The sequence below is a fragment of the Trichechus manatus genome, unplaced genomic scaffold (assembly GCF_000243295.1).
Source record: "Trichechus manatus latirostris isolate Lorelei unplaced genomic scaffold, TriManLat1.0 scaffold00040, whole genome shotgun sequence".
In the NCBI taxonomy this organism is placed as follows: domain Eukaryota; kingdom Metazoa; phylum Chordata; class Mammalia; order Sirenia; family Trichechidae; genus Trichechus; species Trichechus manatus.
Genome location: NW_004443976.1, coordinates 15,541,339 through 15,565,226, shown reverse-complemented (window position 1 = coordinate 15,565,226; position 23,888 = coordinate 15,541,339). Strand labels below are relative to the sequence as shown.

General features: G+C 41.4%; 2 protein-coding genes across 3 annotated transcripts in view; both read right to left on the bottom strand.

The window, feature by feature from the left end:
• Nucleotides 1–15,066, bottom strand: part of ANKFY1 (ankyrin repeat and FYVE domain containing 1) — a 97,529-nt gene extending 82,463 nt beyond the window's left edge. For both annotated transcript variants that reach the window (XM_012555502.2, XM_023731137.1), the window contains exon 1: nt 15,031–15,066. In XM_012555502.2, the coding sequence (XP_012410956.2) occupies nt 15,031–15,040 (10 nt within the window). In that variant the 5' untranslated portion in view covers nt 15,041–15,066. The remainder of the gene's footprint in view (nt 1–15,030) is intronic.
• Nucleotides 15,067–19,640: 4,574 nt separating this feature from the next.
• The window catches only part of UBE2G1 (ubiquitin conjugating enzyme E2 G1), a 130,268-nt gene continuing 126,020 nt past the window's right edge, over nt 19,641–23,888 (bottom strand). The window contains exon 6 of the mRNA XM_004376122.2: nt 19,641–23,119. The gene's annotated coding sequence lies outside the window, so the exon portion shown is untranslated. The remainder of the gene's footprint in view (nt 23,120–23,888) is intronic.

The window sequence follows — 23,888 nt, the reverse complement described above, 5'->3', positions numbered from 1 at the left end:
AGGGCCTAAAGATCAACTCACAGGCAATGAATCAGAGGAACAGAAAGGGGACAAGTCCATGACCAGCAGCCCACCAACTCTCACCTCTCAGACCAGGCTTGATAACTGCTCCTATGGTTACTCCAGGATGGCTGCTTAAGAACCACTTAGGCAGTTTAAATTCTATAAAGAGGGAACCCAGTTTCCATAGATCTGGGGTGGGACCTGGAAAAGTACATTTTTAAAACAGCCCCAGATATGGAAATTACTGCCCTGGAGAAAAAGTTGAGCCCCAGTACACACCTCCCCAAGTTACACAGTTAAGACTCATCTGGAAATCCTGCTGTTTAAATGGATGATGAACTGAAATGCAATTTTTTATGCATTCATTGATCTGTTCAAAGATTTTCATCTCTTAAGACAACTGAATAACCCAGTTATTCATCAAAAATTTATTAAGCCCCTAAGAAGTGCCAATGTCAAGGTAAAGAAAACCATCAAGCACATGCTTTTACAAAGTTTACAGGGTAATGGAGAAGATGGGCAATTAAAAAAGCCAATTTGATAAAACCTGACAGCACTCTGCTAGGGGATACAAACTAAGAAAGAAGCAAGATTACCTGGCTTAAGCTAGAGCAAAGACAGACGTCCCAGAAAAGCAGTGTTTCACTTGTAAACATTTAAGTAAAAGCCTATGCCTGTTTATAGCATCCTGGGTCCAGATGATGCAAGGAAAAGGCTTCAGTCTTTTGCTTTCTTGGTCAGCTTCTGCTTTTAAATTAGTATCAGTCAACAGGTGTACTGAACAGATATAGTACACACTCTATGAGAAACAGAGTCATAAGCCTAAGGCTAGCCTCCATCCTCCAAGAGCTCAATGACAAAAAATGTCTACCACGCACCTGTCTCTGCTAAGGCAACAGAAAACGCTGGCCACAGGACACTATCTGCTAGTTCAATCTGGAGGTTGCAGAATCACACCTCTGCCTGCCTGAGAGACAGTTTCTAAGTTTTCACAGTGGTAGCTTGTGGCTATAGATTGGAGATTTTTCTTTCACAAAGCAAGCCAAACCCTCTAATCCTGGTTTCAATCACACATATTCTAGCCAACCTAAGTATTTTGGCCCTCAAGAACCCCAAACCATCATGAGTATAAAATCAGTAAATAACTCTGCATTTCCATTTCACTTAAACTACCAACCTGCAAGTACTTCTGAAGCACTTACTATGCACCAAACACTAGGGTAGGTTCGCAGTTGCCTCTAACAGTTTTTTAACAAGGCAGTCTAACTTGTATCTCTTCCAAATGAATAATGTAGTATCAAATGTAGAATCAAAGTAGTATCTACAAGGAACTAACAAAGAGGAGGGGCAAGAATCTGGATACTAATTTATGTACTAAGGTGTGCAACCCACCTAAAAACTGAAACCGACGATCAGTGGAAGATATTACAATGAGCTATAACAAATGGGAGGTAGGTGAGAGGGGACATTATGAGGAGATTGGCCTTCAGGAATGGAAGGTTGCTGATTCCTCTATCTAACCCTTAAAATAGGGAGATCCTGAAAGTTCTGTTTCAGCCATCTCCTCTCTCTTGGCTCTCTCAAAGAAAACCTGTACATTTCCTTGGGTATCAGCTACACACACGTAATTCCAAAATCTATAGCTATAGCCCTAGGCTCTCTCCAGAATTCCTGACATAAATTTCTAGCTCCTGCCTGGAAACTGACACAAGACATAAACTACAGAAGCTATGAGCAGAGAAGAGGCAAGATAAAAGCAGGGCTTCAGAACGTGCAAACAGTTCAGCGCTCAGCTACTAGTCGAAAGGTTGGCAGTGCAAACCCACCCAGAGATGCCTCAAAGGACAGGCCTGGTAATCTGCTTCCAAAAGGTCACAGCCTTGAAAATCCTATGGAGCAGCTCTACTTTGCACACATGGGGTTGCCATGAGTTGGAATCAACTCAATGGCAACTAACAACAACATCTGCAAATCACATATGTTCCCTGGCCCACCATCTTTTGAAGGCAGAAACCCAAAGGATCACCACTGTACCTAGTCAGTTTATAAACACCTATCAACAGTATTGTGATTGCCATACCATTTCATAATATAATGGCTAGAGCACCCATGGTGATGGAAGAATTGGATATCCACATGGAAAAAAGGGAATCCCAACACTTACTTCCTACTATATACAGAAATTAACTCAAAACAGATCACAGATCTAAATGTAAGAGTTAAAGCTATAAAACCTGGAGAAGAAAACACAGAAAAAAATCTCAGTGACCACAGATTTCACAAATACAACAAAAAAGGACGAACCACAGGAAAAAAAAAATGGATACATTGGACTTGATCAACTTTCAAAAATTGTTCTTCAAAAGGCACAAGAAAATGAAAAAGCAAGCCACAGACTGGGAGAAAATATGTACAAAACATATATCCAACAAAGAACTTGCATCCAGACTATATTAATAATTCTTACAAAAGCTAAGAAGCTTCCTGAATACAATCAAACACTCTGAGGGTCAAAGCAGCAGGGGCAGGGGTCTGGGGACCATGCTTTCAGGGGACATCTAGGTCAACTGGCATAACAAAGTTTATTAAGAAAATGTTCTGCATCCTACTTTGGTGAGTGGCATCTAGGGTCTTAAAAGCTAGCAAGTGGCCAACTAAGATGCATCAGTTGGTCCCAACCATTTCGAGTGAAGGAGAATGAAGAACACCAAAGACACAAGGGAAGTATTGGCCCAAGAGATAGAAAGGGCCACACAAACCAGAGACTTCATCAGCCTGAGACCAGAAGAACTAGATGGTGCCCGGCTACCACCAATGACTGCCCTGACAGGGAACACAACAGAGAGTCCCTGATGGAGCACAAGAAAGGTAGGGTGCAGAACTCAAATTCTAGCACAAAGACCAGACTTAATAGTCTGACTGAGACTGGAGGTACCCTAGAAAGCATGACCCCTGGACTCTCTGTCAACTCAGAACTAAAACGTTTAATTCCTGAGGCCAACTCTTCAGATCAAAGATTGGACTGGACTGTGGGACATAAAATGATACTCAAGAAGAATGTGCTTCTTAGCTCAAGTAGATACATGAGACTAAATGGGCAGCTTCTGTCCAGAGGTGAGATGAAAAGGCAGAGAGGGTCGGAGCTGGTTGAATGGACATGGGAAATCAGGGGTGAAAAGGAGGAGTGTGTTGTCACAGTGTAGGGAGAGCAATTGGGGTCACATAACAGTGTATGTATAAATTTTTGTATGAGAGACTGACTTGAATTGTAAACTTTCACTTAAACTACAACAATTAAAAAAAAAAAAAGAATTCTTACAACTCAATAATAAAAAGACAAGCCCCACAAAAGGGCAAAAATTCTGAAGACACTTCACCAAAGACAGATGGATGGCAAATAAGCATATAAAGAGATGTGCATCACTAACCATTAAAAAAAAAAAAAAAAAACTTTTGCCATCAGGTCAATTCCAACTCACAACAGTGACCCTACGGGACAAAGGAGAACTACCCCCACAGGGTTTCCAAGGAGCAGCTGGTGGATTCGAACTGCCAACCTTTTGGTTAGCAGCCAAATGCTTAACCACTGTGCCACTGGGGCCCCCATTAATCATTAGGGAAATGCAAAATAAAACCACAATGAGATACCAGTACACACCCACTAGAATGGCTAAAATTAAAAAGACTTATGATCTGCTGAAATAAAGATTACAGCCTAGGAAACCCTATGGGGCAGTTCTACTCTGTCCTATTGGGTTGCTATGAGTCAGGATTGCCTCCAAGGCACACAACAACAACAATACTAAGTGTTGAAATGATGTGGAGAACTGAACCCTCATACACTGCTAGTGAGAATGCAAAATGGTACAGCCACTTTGAAAAACAGTTTGACAGTTTCTTATAGAAGTTAAACATACACTTGCCATATGACCCAACAACTCCACTCCCAAAAGAAATGAAAACATATGTCCACACAAAGACTTACATCTGAATGCTCAATGAAACTTTATTTATAAAAACTGGAAACAACCCAAATGTCTAACTGGCGAATGGAAAAACACACTGTGGTATATCCGTACAATGGAATACTACTCAGCAATAAAAAGGAACAGATCACTGATACGTGCAGCAACATGGATAGATCTCAAAAAGCAATATGCTAAGCACAAGTCAGACACAATCACTGCATAATTCCATATGAAACTCTGAAGAAGGCAAAACTATAGTGATAGAAAGCAGACCAGTGGTCGCCAAAGGACAGCAGAACGGGACTGACAGCAAAGATCAATGGAACTTTTTGGGATGACAGAAATGTCACAATGGTGGTGGTGGTAGTGGTTACACAACTATAAACATTTGTCAAATGACAGGCAAAACTGGTGAATTTTACTGTCAATTATGTCTCAATAAAGCTAACAACAGTAACAATAACAAAATTCTGCCTCTGGAATTACTGTCTTTCTAATTTGAACACCATTACACCAACTTTCCTTTGGGCCTTACCATCTCTCACATGCGTATAACCAGTCCCCCTTCTCGTCCTTCCCCCTCTTCATTCTATTCTATACACATCATCATTAATCTTCCTTAAACCACAATTCCACTAACCAAACAACTTCAGCTGGTTCCCCATTGTCTATAAAAGCACAGATTTCCTACTGCAGCATCCTAGTTCCTCCAAGAAGTTTCTTGAGGGCAGAAACTATCTTACTTATCTTTATATCTCATCTGCAGTACCTTGAAATGTGTGGCAAGGTCTTCGAGCATTCAGAAACTGCACACAAATGGTGGAATTTTAGAAATCTTCTGACTTAAATAGGTCAAATTACATGACACTGCCTACTGTGGTAGGCTGAAAAATGCACTCCCCCACCCCCAGGTATCCATGAGTCTATTAACATCACCTTATATGGCAAAAAAAGGGGGCGGTCTTTGCAGATGTGATTAAATTAAGGATCTTGAAATGGGGCGACTACCCTGGATTATCTGGGTGGCCCTAAATGTAATCACATGTATCCTTATGAGGGAGAGAGAGGGAGTTTTGACACACACAGAAGAAAAGGCCATGTGAAGACAGAGCAGAGAGAAATTTGAAGACGCTGGCCCTGAGGATTAGAATAATGCAGCTACTAGTCAAGCAAAGCCAGCAGCCACCAGAAGCTGGAAGAAGCAAAGAACAAATTTTCCCCTATAGCCTCCAAGGGAGTATGGCCCTATCGACACCTTGCTTTTGGCCCAGTGATATTGATTTCAGACATCTGGCCTCCAGAACCATGAGAGAATACATTCCTGTTGTTTTAGGTCACCCAGTCTGTGGAAATTTGTTACAGCAGCCATAAGAAACTAATATACTGATCCTTACAAACAAAAATTTATATATAGTAAAAAATTTTCAAGTCCTAGGAGCTTCTTGCTGGATTAGAATCAACAACGAAGTTTTATACAGTAAAATAAAATACACAGTTTCCTGTAACACTTCGCAATAAAAGAGAAGTGGGAGTTAATATTTTTTTAATGTCTCCTATGGCAGTTAAGGAGCCCTGGTCGTGCAATCATGAAGAGCTCAGGCTGCTAACCAAAAGGTCAGCAGTTTGAATCCACCAGCTGCTCCTTGGAAACCCTATGGGGCAGTTCTACGCTGTCCTATAGGGTTGCTATGAGTCGGAATCGACTCGATGACGTGTTTTTTTTTTTTTTTTAATGGCAGTTAAGTTCTTCACATTTATTATTTCAAATTCTAACCACCACAGTCAAAACAGTATACCATTTAACAGACGAAATTTATTTAGGTTAAGCAGACTGCCTACCATCAAACAATTAGCAGGGGACAGACTCAAGATTTAGGGTCTTAAGACAAAGCCCGTGCTTACTGCATTGTACCATGATTTCAGCCCCAATATCAGAGCATCAAACAAACATTAATTACCCGTTTCCCATTGCCGTCAAGTCGATTTCAATTCAGAGCAATTCTACAGGACAGAGTAGAACTGCCCCATAGGGTTTCCAAAGCTGTAATCTTTACAGAAGCAGACTGCCACATCTTTCTCCTGCACAGTGGCTGGGGGGTTCAAATTGCCAACTTTTTGGTTAGCAGCTGAGCAATTAACCACTCACCACCAGTGCTTACTAAAATTAATTAACTATTAATTAATTAATTAGGGGATTAAATGTGTTCTTTCCATCCTCCATCTTAAACACTATTTCTATTTCCCTCTGCCTACCCCAATTCTAAACCACACTGTATTCATTAAGTCTTCTTAGATTACTAAAGCCCTAACATTTCCTTTTTCTACACTCCTATAGTTCTTGCATTCTAGCCACAATTTTAGCAGTGAATTAGTGTTCTTCGTATAACCCTTTAATGATTAAATGGTTTTATCCCTACTCTGCTTTAACTATGTCCATTACGTAAAAGAGAAATGACTGTAAAGGCTGTGATAACATCCCATTTTGAGAAATATGATAAATTTTTGTTCTAGGCATATATTCACTAGGGTCTTCCACATACAATATTTCAATAAAGTATCACCTTCTCAGAAAGTACTATCTTCTTTGTTGACATCAGAATAAAAAAGCTCCTGACCTGGTGATGAATCATTACCACCACTACTTTTCTAATTCTGTGACAGTGAAGATAGAATTTTTCTTTCATTGGGTTACTGAATATTCATTAAACAGGAGTTCTAAATATAGGAACACTGTTTAGCAGAGAATAAGAAAATCACAAGTGGATATATTTACTGTTGAGATCTCAAGTTCACACCATACAAAAAGGAGAAGAGAAGGAAAAAGAAGGGAAAAGGAAATAGCAACACCACCTGGAAGAGAGCACAAAGGAATAAGAAGAGTCAGAGGTACTTTTGACCATCTGCACCCTCCTCACTCACTAAAGAAAAAATAAAAATTTGGACATTATTAAAAGTTTAATGGTGCTAAGAGGCATTTTATATCTTGACTTTTCACCCTTTTAAAACACTGGCAATGGTAACTGTCAAAACTTGAATGCTCCGACAAAGTCCAAAAGGCATTATTTAACCAAAGCTTACTTTTAAAACATCTTTTTACTCCAGTCACAGACAAAATCTACTACCCAGGACTTCTTAGACTGGAAAGATGAAAACACACACACGTTTGTTTTAAAAAGATTCAGTAAAACCCATGTTTTATTCAGTATCAACTCAGTTTGAAAAAATGTTTTGTGGGATATGTGATCTTCTCTGAAGCCAGATGATGAGTGAATCAGTTTTCTAAAGCTCCCCAGGTGATCTGAACGTGCAGGGTTCTCCGCGTTGAGAACCACTAGTCTGAACTAACTGAATGACAGCCCACAGGAAAAGAACAGACATGAGAACTTTACAGAATCCACAGGATTTACTGACCAACTGCAGAGTTAGGGTGAAGTCTTGGATGACTCTCGGTTATTGGCTTGAGACTCTGACTGGACTGTGGGGCCGTTAATCAGCAATGCAGAAAACTCAGTCACCTATAAAGCACAGTGTGCAGGCTTACTTGAGAACCTTTGCCCTCCCCTCTCTGTTCTGCAAATTCCATTAAGGCCGATACTGTGTCTTGCTCACTTTGTCATCCCTATCATAGTAGCCTGCATCTAACAAATGAAATAATTTTTCCTGAATGTAATTCAACTCTGTTACATCTTGTCTGCCTGTGTCTTAAAGCCAGGGGCGTGACTTAGATACTTTCAAAACCTCACACTGAATAGCACTGATTATAGTGCTGGTTTCATAGATGTTCACAAATAGTAAGTAGCTAACTAGCTGATTTCCACTCCAAACGCCTGTCTGATTGGAAATATTTCCAACTGCCTGCTAGACATACCCACCTAGAGGTACCTGGAGCTATAGCAAGGTATGTCCAAAACCGAGGTCAAGATATTTGTTCTAAAACTTGTTCCTCCTCTTCCTGTTAACAGCCCAGATGTTATCCCTGTCATTCAAACCTAGAAGCCCTGAGTCAACTTTGATACCACCCTCATTAACATTCAAACAGGTTTTTAAAAATCCTGTCTTCTATCTCGCCTACAGTCCCTCATATCACTCCTCACCAGCCCCAACGCCCCCAACAAACAAATCCATTCTCTATACTGTGTCATTTCAAGATGCCTCAGATAGCTCTAGTCCTGTCACTACCCTGGTTGATATCTTTCAGTAACTCCTGTGGCCCACACAATAAAACCCAAATGCTCAGCCTGGCATTCAATGCCCTTCATAATTTGGTCCTTAACATATTTTTCCAACTTCACTTCTCACTATTTCCCCATGTAGAATGCCCTTTCCCCACAGCCAGCTCCCTGTGTCAAAAAACCCATTACCGTCGAGTCGATTCCGACTCATAGCAACCCTATAAGATAGAGTAGAGCTACCCCATATGATTTCTAAGGCTGTAAATTTTATCAGAAGCAGACTGCCACATCTTTCTCCCATGGAGCAGCTGGTGGGTTTGAGCCACTGACCTTTCGGTTAGCAGTCAAGTGCTTAACCACTGAGCCACCAGGGCTCCTCTATGTGTCAAAAAGCAGCCTACTTTTCAAAGCTCAGTTTAACACTACCTCCTACAGCGAAGGCTTTCCCTGACCACCCAAACCATACTCTCTCTACCACTTCCCTAAAAAAAACTTCCTATTCTGAATTTTCAAAGTAACTCCCAAGCATTTTTTACTTTCTATCTTACAATACAGTTTCTCATACATGTTTTTTATCTTCCCTCCTAGACTGAAGAGTTCCCTTAAGAATAGGTTCTAGGTCTGGCTATATTCTTTTGTAACTACCCACTACTTCTCCTTCTACCCTCACTCCATGCTCATACCATCTTCCTTCCTATAGTAGGTCTTGGCCTACTCAGATTCAACAAGAGAGTCTGGGTATGCAGCAATTTCTCACTTTGCTGGGCACGACTGTAAGTGATAACACCTCAACCACACAGGCTGCCTTGCCCGTGACTGAACCCTGCATACCTCCACACGATTCAGCAGCTCTACTCTGAAACATCCACAATCACTGCAGTGAGCAGACACACTCTGTTTCTTTGTGAAAAAAATCCCCAAAGAGAAAGCTAACAGCTACTGTTGGTGGCGGAAGTTAAAGGAAGGGAAAGGCAGAGAAAAAAAGGAATGGTAAAGAAACAGATAGTACTCTGAGAGGTAGCCAGATTATATGTAATTAATAATGGCCTGAGACATTTGTTGAATGAGTGGAACAATCAATGAACAGCTAAATTCCAAAATGAGAAAGAGAACTAAATTGCTTCTCTCTTTATTTCTACTGGTCTACACTGATTAAGCATTTTCTGGAATAGTGCTGCCCAACACTTTCTGTGATGATGCCAGGGTTCTAAAAATCTATGCTGTGCAATAAGGAAGCCACTGGCCACACAACTGTTGAGCAATTGGAGTGGGGCTAGTGCAACCAAGGAACTTTTTTTTTTTTTTAATTTGCTCTTGTTGAGAATATACACAGCAGAACATACACTAATTCAACCCTTTCTACATGTACAATTCAGTAACACTGATTATACTCCTCAAGTTGTGCAACCATGCTCACCCTCTTTTTCCAAATTGTTCTTCAGCCATTAACACAATCTCACTGCTCCCTAAAATTCTCTAATCTTTCAAGTTGCTGTTGTGAATTTTATCCCATACGCATAGTTCTTAAAAGAGCACATTGCTCAAGGAAGATATTCTTTACTAGTTAAGCTGAACTGTTGCCTGGTTTAAAGAAGACTTCTGGGGATATTTTTGGTTTAAGGTTTAAAGACAACTCAGGGCAACAATTTTGGGGTTCATCCAGACTTCAGGGGATATATTTTGTTTTAGGTTTAAAGATTAACTCAGGGTAATTGTTTCAAGGGTTCATCCAGCCTCAATGACTCCAGAAAGTCTGGATTCCATGAGAATTTGAAATTCTGTTCTGCATCCCCCTCTTTTGATCAGGATTTTTCTATAGAATTCTTTGATCAAAACAAGAAACTACTAATTTTATTTCATTTTAATTAATTTAAATTTAAACAGCCATATGCTAGTGAAGGACCAGAATATGGAATATCTTTGCCTTATCACCTTGACCCCACAATATTATGAAGCCTTCATGATTATCTCAAAACAGGTAAATTTTTGTCAAAAGTATTTTCCTGACCAAAATCCATTAAGCTGAATGATGGACCACAACTACTACAACCTCCACCAGACTGAGCCCAGAACAACTAGATGGTGTCTGGTTACCACCACCAACTGCTCTGGCAGGGATCACAATAGACAGTCCCGGACAGAGCAGGAGAAAAATGTAGAAAATTCAAATTCACAAAAATTAAAAAAATTTTTAAAAAAGACCAGGCTTGCTAGTCTGACAGAGACTGGAGAAACCCCAGAGTACGGCCCCCAGACATCCTTTTAACTCAGTACTGAACTCACTCCTGAGGTTCACCCTTCATCCAAAGATTAGATAGGTCTATAGGGCCAACAATAACACACGTGAGGGACGTGCTTCATAGGTCAATCAGGTATTCAAAACGAAAGGGTACACCAGCCCAAAAGCAAAGACGAGAAGGCAGGAAGGGACAGGAAAATTGGACTAATGGAGACAGGGAACCTGTGGTGGACAAGAGGAAGTGTTGACACATTGCAGTGTTGGCAACCAATATCACAAAACAATTTGTCTACTAACTGCTTAATGAGAAACTAATTTGCTCTGTAAACTTTTACCTAAATCACAATGAAAAAAAAAAAAGAAAGAAATCCATTAAGCTAATAAAAATCCACGATCAATTTTCTGTTCAATACATCACTTCCATTTTTTCCAATTTCTGCTTTTTGTTGGAAGAGAATGACTGCCTGCCAGGATCAAAATGCCAAGCACTGAGCTGAGCGTTCTTTGTGCACTATTTCTTTTGACCCTCGCAACTACCTGTGAAATAGAGATCCCCCTTTGAGAGCTGAAGAAACTTAGGCTGAGAGCAATAAATGGACTTGCCTGTGATCATAGCTTAGGAAAACTAGGATTCAAACGCATGTCTGACTGCAGAGTCTGAGGTCTTAAGCAGTACACTTTAATTGCTAAAACTACAACGGGCTGGATGAAAAGTAGGTTAGGTAGCTCTCAAAAGACTGACGTTATTCAGAGTGCAACAAAAGTTAGACCAGTCAGCTTACCTGACAAGAGACTAAGGATGTATCCAGGCAACTTTTCTTTATGTCTAACAAATGATGTTCAATAAACTCATTTACTCCTTCAACCACAAGATAGGTTGGGGGATATAGCAGTAAACAAAACACAAAAGATTTCTGCCTTCATGAGGTTTACATTCCACTGACAGAATTTTTAAAAAAAAAAGGTAGGGAAGATTTCTAATGAGATGACATGACAACCAGACACCTGAGTGAATAAAAGTCAGTCAGCCATGTACAGAAATGGAGGAAGACTGTTCCAGGCCAAGGCAACTTCAAGGACAAAGACGAGAGAGAGAAGCATTGGGCACACACAAAGGATGGCAAGAAGTTAGTATGGCAGGAGCATATGAATGAAAAGAAGTAAGAAATAGGTCACAGAGTTAATTAGGCGCCATCCATGTAGGGACTTGAAGGCCATTGGAAGGCTTTGGAATATACTTTAAGGTTACGGAGAGCCATGGAGTTGAGGGGCAGAGGTGCAGGAATATTAAGAAGAGTAGGAGAGACATGATCTAATTTATGTTTCCAAGGTACAGTGGAGAAACTCTGTGAAAATAGCTGTAGGAAGGCAAAACCAAGGAGAAAAAGTATAGGTAAGAAGACCACGCAGAAACTTGTTGAAGCAATTCAATCCAGCAATCAAGGAAACTCAGATTAAGATGACAGCCGTAGAGGTGTACAGTGGAAATGCAAACTAGGTTTTAGACACACTTTAGCTAAATACATTGCCAAACCAATAGCTGTGGATGGACAGAAGAAAAGGTTCGTTTCTAAATAAGTCACATAAGAAGTTACATACACTCAGTCTCTCAAAGTGCTATTTACTATTTCTAGGCACTACTTCCCACATGCTCAGACACCAAACAACCAGTATCAGGAAAGTTCCCATACAGTGTGCTTACAGATAACCCAACTGTTACATGACACACGTTTTTGCTATTTGTTTATATTTAAATAAGTACCTCGGAACAAGTGTTGCAACTCTGAACAATTCTGATTAAAGTATGAGCAGCACTAAACAAGCAATACCCCTGCAAAATAATTTCTAGCTAATCTTTCTTTCCTACACATACCAACCACCATCAATTTAATGAACTAACTAGCCTGGAATCCTTTGCTCAATTCTTCTTAGTCAAAGTTTGCAACATTATTTCACAAAACTTTAAATCAGAACACAACCCATGAAACTAGGCCACAAAAAAGTAAAAGAAAACCTGTTAAGTCAGAATCCCATGACTGGGTTTACCTATCAACTGCCTCCTGGCAATTTCACCCTGAAAGGGTGTTTTGTTTGTTTGTTTAAGGGGCATACTCCACCGGCTAGGTGTCTCTCAAGGACGCTCTAACATGTATCTCAAAGCACTTGCAGGATAACAGTGAACTGGCCTCAGCCCGTATGAGCTCCTCATGGCTGGAACCTGACTGCAAAGCACAGCAGGTGCTCTGTAAAACTGTTGAATGAAAAAAACTACCCTCCACAATCAGTTAACATGTGTGGCTGCTAACCAAAAGGCTGGAGGTTCGAGTCCACCCAGAGGTGCTGCAGAAGCAGGCCTGGTGATCTACTTTCAAAAAATCAACCACTAAAAACCCAACAGAGCCCAGTTCTACTTTGACACACATGGGGTCGCCATGAGTCTGACAACTCCACAGCAACCGGTTGAGGAATTCCCAAAATACTCTTCAACCTCCTTTCCTAAAGTAAAAGAGCTGGACTACCTCACATAAAGCCTTCCTAAGCTTTTCTACACCACCTCACTGCTCTGAGCAACAGGCTCCATGTGGTTGGTTGCCTACTGTGTAAAACAACACCATGTGTGTGATTTACACATAATCGAACTTCGGCTGGGTTACGGACTTGCTTGGTGCCTGTTACTCCTTCTTTCTCTTCAATTTCTCCCATCTGTAATGGAAATGTGTTCCTTGTATCTGTTCCACCATTGTACCTTAGAAACAGGTAACTTGTAGTCTAGATTTCACAGGTTCATAGATAAAGAGGAATTTTGCCCCAGGATGGAACACACCTAAGTCTCACCCATATTTGATTTAGATGATTCAGAAGATACGAGTTTAGACTTGGAGTTGATTTAAGACTTTTGGGATGATGTGAAGGAGTAAATGAGTTTTGCATGTAGCAAGGACATGAATTTTGGGGTCCAAAAGGTGGAATGCTATGGACTGAACTGTGTCCCCCAAAAAATAAGTGTTGTAAATTCTAACATCTATGCCTGTGGTTATAATCCCATTTGGAAATAGGTTGTCTTTCTTATGTTAATGATACAGGATTAGTGTAGGGTGTCTTAAATCAATCTCTTTTGAGATATAAAAGATGAAACAAGCAAGGGAAAGAAGCAGAGATGGGGGAAGAGTGATGTCAACCCACATGAAGACTGCCCAGGAGCAGAAGCTCAAGGAAACAAGGACCTTCCTCCAAGCCAACAGACAGAAGGCCTTCCCCTAGAGCCAGCACCCTGAATTCAGACTTCTAGCCTCCTAAACTGTGAGAAAATAAATTTGTTTGTTAAAGCCACCTACTTGTGGTATTTCTGTTACAGCAGCACTAGATAACTAAGACAGATGCCTTAGCTTTCTTTCTGTTCCCTTGCTTCCTCCTCTGCTTTCATACAATTAATATTCATCTGCTGTTTCCCTCTCCAGGTCACTGGAGGGGATCTAAAAAGGTAGAAAGAGCAAAGACAAAAACTGGATGCCAGTCCCAGCTATCTCTGAAACTTTCCCTTCCATTCCTTTATCTATAAAGAGCAAATAACACACATGCCAGGCCTCCTTCACAAGGTTGTTCTGAAGTCTAATCCAAATGAGAAAAGCCTACACTGTCAGGTACTTCCCAAATCTAAGAGCAAAATCAAAAAGAGTGTAAGTGTAGCTCAAAACCAACAGGACAGGTGGAGACCCAGCAAACTGCAGTCACTCGATGAACATTAATTAAGTCAAACAAGGATTATCTTCCTCCAAGACTGGGGTGAATAGGACAAGTACACTGGCCAGGTCCAAGAGTGTCACTGTATGGTCCCGGGTCGAGCAGCTTCCCATCTTGGCGGTCTTCTTTCCCCTATCTGTACAATAAGGCTTTGACAGTGCAGGATTCTAACATTATGTTAACGGAAGCAGAATCTGAGAGGCCAGATTGCCTTTACCTGCAGTGTCATAAAGTACCAGAAAAGAAGACTAGACTGACAGGCAAAGGCTCGGGGGTCTAGTTTTAACTCTTACATGCAGTGTGACCTTGGACAATTCCGTTACAGAGCAAATCCCCTCCTCCTGTCTCCATCTGTAAACCTGGGGAAAGAAGCCAGTTGGCCTGCATGCTGGGTCTGCTGGGAGCCAGAGACTACATCGCGCGCCCATTTGGCGCGTTGGCCAAGTTACAGCCCTGACTCTCCCCCATCCGTCACCCCGAAAGAGTCCAAGCTCTTCTGCAGCAGAGGGATGTACCCCTTCCGGATGCGGGACGTGCCAGGACAGCAGTTTCGATTTCCTAAGGAGAAGGGTTACTTCCCTGCCGTCCAGCAACGCCGACAATCAAAGGAGCCTCCCCTGCCACCCTCGGGAGCCCCACGGCTGCACTCAGTCCCGACACAGGACCTCCCAACCCGGCTCCGCAGCCCGCCGTGGTCCCAGGCTGAGGACGGCAGAAGGGGCGTTGCCATAGGAACAGCGCTCAAGACCCTGGCCCAAGGAGCCCAGGAGAGACAAGAGAGGAAGGCTCGCGAGACCCGCTGTGCCCCATGCGACTACGACTGGCCGCTGCCTCCCAGGGCCGCTTCGCCCTGCCAGCAGCGCCCCCCTGCTCCGCGCCTTCCCGCGCCGCTCCACAAAAACCCTACCTTCCGCCATGTCGGGCCCAGCCCTGCCTGCAGCCTCGCGAGAAGTACGCCGCTCAACTGGGGCGACTTGTAGCGGAGGCACCAAGTCTCGCGAGAGACATGGGGAGGCGAGGTAAAGGGAGGAGCCTAGGAAAGATGGGTGAATGAAAGAGGAGGGGATGGCTGGACACGGGAAGAAGCGGAAGCCTTTTCTCTCTCCACCTCGTACTTTTCGGGGCCTGGGATTTATCAAACACTGACTAAGCTCCATCGTATAATATGCCATAGACAAAGCATCGAAAAGAATGCACAGCGAATGTAGACTACTCTTTGGAAAAGCTTGGATGTGGGAGGGTCGACCGAGGTGTTTTGTCTTTAAGTTTGTCAAGATGCGAGAAACTGAGAGGAAAGAGCCAATCGAGAGGGAATGGCTAACAATGGTTCATGGTTCCTGGGGAAGCGGGATGGACTGCAGGCGTTAGTGAAACCAGGTCACCCGTTATCCTAAATAGAACGTTAGGAAGCAAGAACATGAAAGATATGGAACAAGGAGATATCAGGAAGATCACTTGATGACATCAATTTTACGGGTGAAGTTGGTAAGCAAGGGGACCAGAGGAGAGTGAAGGAATTTGAGAGAGGAAGCTGAGGTTGGAAGGCCTGATTCCAAATGGCTTGTGTATGTGTGGATAGGTCACTATTTCAAGCAGAACTCAGCCACCTGGATACAGAAACAGAAAATATGAATTATAACATTGGTCCAGGACTTGGGATTTTATTGGTAAAAAAAAATTGAGGATTCTATAAGACTGCAGCACAGGTCAATCAAAGATGGGGTGCAGACTGGCTAGGGACCGTTTAGGAGTCAAGAAACTGTAGGTCTCTGTAATACTGAAGACCAGTGCAATGCGAACAAGGTCATAAGAACCTTGTGCTCGGAGTGAGGTTCACTGGTGGTTCAGTGGTAGAATTCTCCCCTTCCATGCAGGAAACCCAGGTTCAATGTCTGGCGAATGCACCTCATGCTCAGTCATCACCCATCCCTCAGTGGAGGCTTGCATGTTATGATGCTGAACAGGTATCAGTGGAGCTTCCAGACTAAGATGGACTAGGAAGAAAGACCTGGCAGTCTACTTCCAAAAGATAAATGAGTCAGGGGCCTACTCAATGGCAGCTAAGGAGTCCCTGGGTGGTACAAATGGTTAAGCGGTAAAGGTTGGCAGGTCAGAAGAAAGGCCTGAAGATCTACTTCCAAAGATCACAGCCAGTTGAAAACACTACAGAGCACAGTTCTACTCTGAAACATATGGGGCCATGAGTCAGAATTGACTTGCCAGCAACTGTTGCTTTGTGTGTGGTCAGAGTGGTAAAACTGGAGTTTATATGTCATATAGCACTAGGAGATTATCGATAAAGTCCAGGGCAGGGCCACAGGATAGGTGGCTTGAAGTAGAATTGAGAAGCCAGGGAAATTAGATGTTGGAATTTAGAGGTAGAAAAGGACGGAATACCAGGTACTAAAATCTTTGGTGAATGTGAGGACGACTAAAAAAACCAAACTCGTTGCAGTTGAGTTGAATCCAACTCATAGTGACCCTATCGATAGGACAGAGTAGAACTGCCCCATAGGGTTTACCAAGGAGCACCTGGTGGATTCGAACTGCTGAGCTTTTGGTTAGCAACTGTAGTTCTTAACTACTATGCCATCAGGATTTCCTGGGGATGACTAGATGGTTAGATACAGCAAAAAGGAGGGCTAAAGAGTAATATAGCTGAGTAGCACGAGACCTTTCAAAAAAGATTTTTACTCAGGCGAATCAAAAGAATGCTAATTCTACCCATTCCTGGAAGCATCAACAGTTATGACTACAGGGGAAATGGTGACCTTGGAGGACAGCCAAGAATAAGAGATGATAGGCTGATGGAAGGATCTGCAAACAAGATGAGGGTGTTAGAAAAGAAGAAGATTCAAAGTTGGAGACTGAGAAACTTTAGGTGCTGCCAAGGTTAAGTGTTAGTGGGTAGTGAGGCGAGGTAAAGAAACTTGGGATTTAGATCATGGAAATACAGGGTCAAAGATTAAACTTTTGTGGAAGAAGGAGGGATTCTGGCTGATAGACAACTGGGAAAAGCAAAGCGAGAGGGTATTGAAATGTGTAAGAACAATGGTGCGCTCAGGCGAAATGACGTTCCACTTGTGGTGGGAAACTAAAGGTGAGGAAGGCATGGGCAGGGAGGTGCAAGGGAATACTTGCTTGGCTCAGTGGAGATGGCATGGCTCAAAGCTTCCCTGTGTCAAGAACAGTTCAGAGGTGTGCCAAATGGTGAGCCCTTGGGGCCTTCAGGGTGGCCAGGCAAGTCCGTCTCCACTGGCCACAAGCAGCCTCATCTGTTTATCTCAGTATCCTACAAATATTTTCTGGGTGGCAATGTAAAAATGAATCAAAGTGGTTGGGAAGTACCATCATAGCTGGTGCTTGGTTTTTGCATCATATGACTTCTCTGCCTCACTAGCACCAGCCTAGGCTCTGGTATAAAGCAAGTGCTCAAAATGTTTGGTGAAGTATTAACATTAGTTACCACTATGGGAGTCAGGAGAACTGAGTTTTAAGTTTGGCTCTGCAGCTGACTTGCTGTGTTGATCATGGGCCAAGTCCCCACCAATTTCATCCTCCACCTCAGATTCTCCAATTTCATGAAGGAAGTGGACTAGAATCTATGATTATTAATGATTTGAAGGATGAGGACCCCTTTTGAGAATTTGATGAAAACCAGGGGTCCTCCCCCTTAGAACAGCACACATGCAGGAATAGCCAAATGTGTGCCCTTTCAGAGGATGCTTGGACTAGATGCTATAATAGATTGTTTCAGAAGTCACATGCCCACAGCCAAACTAGGACTCATCATGAGATTTAACCAACTCGGGGGCCTGACTACCTCCTTATCACAACCTACCTTCCAGGAGCCCTCTATCAGAAAGGTGAAAGCGCTCCTCTTAGAAATGGCTTTAATATAACTCTATCCCTGGGCCCCTGCCTTCTGAGGGGACTCTTACTGGCTTGAAACCCCCAAGCGACTGACTGTCTGAAAGAGAACTTCATAGTAAAGCCTGTAAAATAAAACTTTTTTGTAATGCTCAGTGAACTACAACACCCAGCAGGTTTGAATAGAGCTCCAACATTAGATATAACCTGAAATACGGACATTTTGAAAAATCTGAGCACAGAAACATGGTTCATATTAGACCCAGTTCAGGATTTGCTGTCAGATTCAGAGGAATTTAGCGTGGAGTTGACTCAGGCAAGAAACATTAAGTGTAGGAAGGGATAAATGCTGACTTCCTTCAGTTCAAGGGTACAGGGGCACAAGATTCTTTCTGGGGAGGCAGTGGGATGTCATTGCTGGGGCTGGGGGAAGGGGAATCCCTAGACTGGTAGTCCAGTGAGTTAGGTCTCTATGTGACCTTAGATAAAATGTACCTGAGCTCTGGTTTTCTCACCTGCAAACAAGGGGTAACAAATACCCAATATGTAAAGGAGAGTCCTAAATTGAATCCTGGCATGCAACTTACTTGCTCTACAAATTTGCCACATTAACCTGAACCTATTTCCTCATGAGAAACTATTAAGTTTGTAGGATCCTTATAAGAATTTGACAAGATCCTTTATGAAACACACCTAGCACAAACCTGCCACAAACTAAGGGCTCAGTAAACAGGAACTTGCTTTCTAGTGCTCAAGAACAAATGAGGGGTCACTGTGCACATACAAGTGCTACTAATTCCTAATGGATACTGCTGGGAAGGGAAAAAATCAAGTCTCTTGTCTGATTTTCTGTGCAGCTCCTATGTTCAAAATGTGTCTGACTGCCTTTTGTGAAAGCTTTTTCCTTCTTCAGTTTGTTCCATCTTTGTGGACAGGATTCAAAACTCTTTAATCATTTCCCTAACTCAGCCTGGAGTGCTGACTGAAACCAAAAAGTCGAATCCTACCTTTGCAGCCAGTTTACACTCATCTGAAACTCAGCAACCAGAAATACCTTAGCCTAGAAAGAATAATTTGCTATGCAAACTGAATCCTGTTGGGGTTTGCCGCCCTTTGGAAAATGAAAATGCTGAATTTGATAAGGTGGTTACCAGCCTTATCTTTATGAAGGGGAGGGAGAAAATCAACTGGTCTTCCTTAAAGCCTATTGCCTTGCTCACAGTAGTAGTAGTCAAAAACCTGTTCATTTGCATTTGAAGCAGCATGCAAATAAAATTTTGCTATATGAGTGGATGATTATAAAATTTATATTGAAAGTTTACGGACATCATCTTGACAATAGTTTTATTCTAAGTATATTTATAAGTGAAATTAAACTCAGCAAACGATCCCCAATCTTCCTGAAGCTGCTCTCAGGGAGGATTTTCTTGTTTCTAATTCAGCTCTGCCTAAGATGTCTGACACCATGGTCTTCGAGTTTGTAAGGAAGAGCCTTAATAGCCACTGGCAACTGTCAAGACCAAAAGCTATCCATACCTAACATTGTAACTCTGTATAATCTATTTATAAGGATTCAGAGTGAAAAGCTGGATATTAACATTCTAGTAAAAAAAAAAAAAAAAAATCAGTCTTGCCTCTTTTGCCACTAACTTACTAAGTGACTCTGGGGCAGGTATTTGGGCCCAGTTTTCTCATCTGTTTAATGGAGGGAGGTGGTGGTGAAGATAACACCCATGGTATCTTCCAGTTCACACTTGAGTCGGGATACTTTGCCTTTTAGCTTATCTTTATAGTAGTAGAGCCAATTTAGGCCAAAGACAAAATCCCCAGTAATGCTCTAAGGTGCGCTAACTTAAGGTTCTAAATCAGCATGCATAGAAACTCTGATTAAAAATGGTGCTTGGCCCCATACTGCAAATTTTAAAGCATTTAACAGGTTGGAAGGCAAGTGAACTTCCCACCCTCTGGTTCCTTCTTTAAAATAATGTTTTTAAATTATTTATCAAGGTTCCCCTGTGGACCCTTTGGTATCATGTACTGTTTATATAGAAAGAATCCCACAACATGCTTTTGAGACCTGCATCCTAAAACCAAAATAGCTCATGATACAGCCTCTAAGTCATCATTTATTGATTTATAGAGCACCCATCACATGATTGAGGTGCTTTACAATACAGTAAACATCACAACAGAACTCACAGTTAAATACAATCAACAAATTACAGAACTAAAAAAAAAAAAAAAAAAAACTGGAACGAAGCAATATTATATCAAATTTCAAAGATGCTGAGAAGTGGCAGTACAAAAAAAGGTAATTCCACTGACTGGAGACCAGACAGGCAAAGATACACAGGCACTACAACCCAAATTGGGCAGATTCGTAAAGGGTGAGTGAGCACATAAAACAAAATTTCACAACTGAGAATAAAGGCCGTTAAATATGACACCCAAGGGATCACAGAACTAGTGGAATAACCTAACAAAGATACTACCTTATAATGACAAGGAAACCAAGCTCCTGGATTTTGAACTCACGAGACCGGAAAGTCATGGACATCATCCACCCCAGTATGAGCACAGACTGAAATCTGTCTTTACTAGAACTTGGAATAAATTTAGGAAACTGCCAACAGTTCTACAATCCATAAAAATATATAGATGTTGTTGATCGTTGGTACAAGGTTATGGGGAAAAAATATCCTTTTCCTAAAGCAGAGAGGAATCACCTCACACTAATGATGAGGTACTGGTGGGACAAAAGCCACCTGGATCAGTGTCACCCGTGTGGTTTAATATCAAATGTAGAGGCATTTAAGTTCACACTGGAAGATGAACACTGAGAAAGGCACAGATGACGCCTCTGACAGAGGAAAAGAAGTCATGACATCTCTCCAGGCCTGTGTTTCAGTATGTAGCATGGTCAGGGTACCAGATGGGAAGGGGTGTAAAGAGAGGTGCACTCATTCCTGGCTCTCTCTTCCACTCCCTAGATCTAGCCCTAAAAAAACACATGGTTATACCAAAGTAACTGCAGTAAAGTGGCACTTAAAGTTCATTAATAGTTGTCCCTGAGTTACTAGGTCATTTGCTACTCCCTGAAGGGCCAAATCCCAGGTTTTGACTCAACAGACTGCTAGCAGAATTACAGCAAGAGGAGAGCAAAGTTTAGACTCCATTTTGCCACAAGCAACCACCATGTGAACAATTTCTGATTTAAGAGCAAAAAGGATTGCGTTCCAAGTCCTAGGTAGGGGTGCAGTGCTGGCAGTTTTGGGCAACAATTTTTAGAGTCTTTGAAAAAAAAAAGTCACAAACTAAGTCCTTGAAGAAAACAGGGCTCCAATGAATCAAATCAAGGAATTTTCACATTGTCACTACACATTTATGAGCTTTTATAATGCTTATGGATTTTTATAATGCTTCAGAGTGGAGAACAGACTGGCATTTAGAAAAATCACTCTCTACTGTGACTACATCCTCAACCATTTTAACTGCTGCTTAAAAATGAACATGCAAAGTTTGCAGAGGCCTGGGCTGCTGGCAGGAATTCTTTCACTCTTCTGCCAAAGGATTTCTCCAAACCCCACAGAGCAGAGATGCACTTATTCTCACAATTAAACACTATGTCCCATCTGGTACTGCCTCAAGTTCTACCCTAGATGTCAAACACTACTCCCCACTCCCAACCTCACAACAAATACTGAGGAACCTAAGCCTGCCTTTAACACTGCACATGCTTATTTTATCATTTTCTGAAGTTATTTTAGAAACTGTATGATATGGAATATACTTATCCTCAAACATTAAATCCAAGTGTGCTCTGTCAGTGACAGAACCTGCATGTCAAATAGCAAAGCATTTACCCCTGTAATGCTTTTAAATTCACATAAGAATCCAGATATAACCCAATACGTATACTGCCATGGCCATGTGATTTTCAAGTATTAAGTTTGTTTGCATAAGGAATCAACCTGAGATTTTCCTAAACTGCACTTCTCTGTCATTCAGTATTGTAACCTTCATTCAATACAATAAAAGCCAACAACTTGACAATTATTGGAAAAAATTATATTTTGGAAGAACTCACTACATAAGGTGACAGAATTCCGAAATCAAATTACATGAAAATATACATCGCAATTTCTTTGTACAATAGGTGAGAAAAATCTGCAGTATAGAATAGAGGCAAAGAAATATGAAGGGCTAAGGAGAAGGGTGTGAGAGTAAACAGCATTTTTAATAGCAAACCCAGCAGTTAAGTAGAAAGCCTATAGCTGTGCATGCTTTATTTATCCAACCTTAACATTAGTATTAGTCAACTAGAGGGGGGAAAATTCAGAATTTTGTTATTGTTTCAATAAATTGAATTCAGAACCAACTCTTTAGTTCTCAAGGGTAATGACTGGGTTCAAGAGCTTTCAACAGCCAAAAATGTTATTGCTACATCCAATCTGAGAGATGGGTGCAACCAGAATACAAAAAGGACAAAGCACCTAGTGATGACCACTTCTCTGAAGTCATCATTAAAAATCAAGTAGTTGCTTATTAAGTATTTCAGTATTTGAACTAAATGATTTGAGAACTTTCTGGCAGACAAAAGGGATAAAAGCAAAGGGGAATGTGCCAAAACAAAGAAGATACAAAAGTTTAGTAAGTGAAAAGATTTTAATGAAGCCTCAATGGTTTAAGTGGAAACTTTTAATCCTAATTGCTTTTCATCTGACATGCTTAAGGAGTCTTTTAAAACTGATAAGGAACAATGAATAGGGAAAGAAAACCTGCTAAAATCTTTTAGAATTTACACGATTCTTATTCTACTACAAGAAAGCATTATTTGGTACAAGGTGTATTTGTGGATGTACATGAACAGTATATATATTATCCGGATCATGTTGTGCTATGTACAGGTCTTTACAATTCTTCCTGAAGGTTAAAACAGTTCATTAGAATTCAAAATGCGTAATCATCTGTAAGTTGGCACTTGTTAGGCTCTTGTCAGCATTGATAACTGGCATGTTTTATTGCAGCCCAGTTCCAGCGAGTGTTTGCCAACTTGTTACAACAGAAGTCCAGCAATAGGTGGGTAGAGTGCAGGAAAAACAGTGCCATGTTTCTCAATTGGAGACCTACAACAAAACAAACACGTATAATCAATTTAAAGGTACAAATATTAAATTAAAATGAATGAATGAATTCATTAGAAATTTTTATTCATATTTATTCTTTGAAAACATTTTTTTTAAATTGTACTTTAGATGGTTTACAGAACAAATACTTTTTCATTAAACAGTTAGTACACATTGTTTTATGACAATGGTTAACAACCCCATGACATGTCAACATTGTCCCTTCTCAACCTTGGGTCCCCTATTACCAGCTTTCCTGTCCCCGCCTGCCTTCTAGTCCTTGTTGTGCCCCATTAGTCTCGTTTTGTTTTATGAGGCTGTCTAATCTTTGGCTGAAGGGTGAACCTTGAGAGTAACTTCATTACTGAATTAAAAGGCTGTTCCGGGGGCCATACTCTCAGGGTTTCTCCAGTCTCTGTCAGGACAGTAAGTCTGGTCTTTTTTTGTGAGTTAGAATTTTGTTCTACTTTTTCTCCAGCTCTGTCCGGGACCCTCTGTTGTGATCCTTTTCAGAGCAGTTAAGTGGTGGTAGCTGGACACCATCTAGTTGTCTCTGGACTCAGTCTGGTGGAGGCCATTGTAGTTGTGGTACATTAGTCCAAAGGACTAATGTTTTCCTTGTATCTTAGTTTTCTTCATTCTCCCCTGGTCCCGAAGGGGTGAAACCAGTAGAGTATCTCAAATGGCTGCCCACAGGCTTTGAAGACCCCCAGACGCTACTTACCAAGGTAGAATGTAGAACATTTTCTTTATAAACTATGTTATGCCA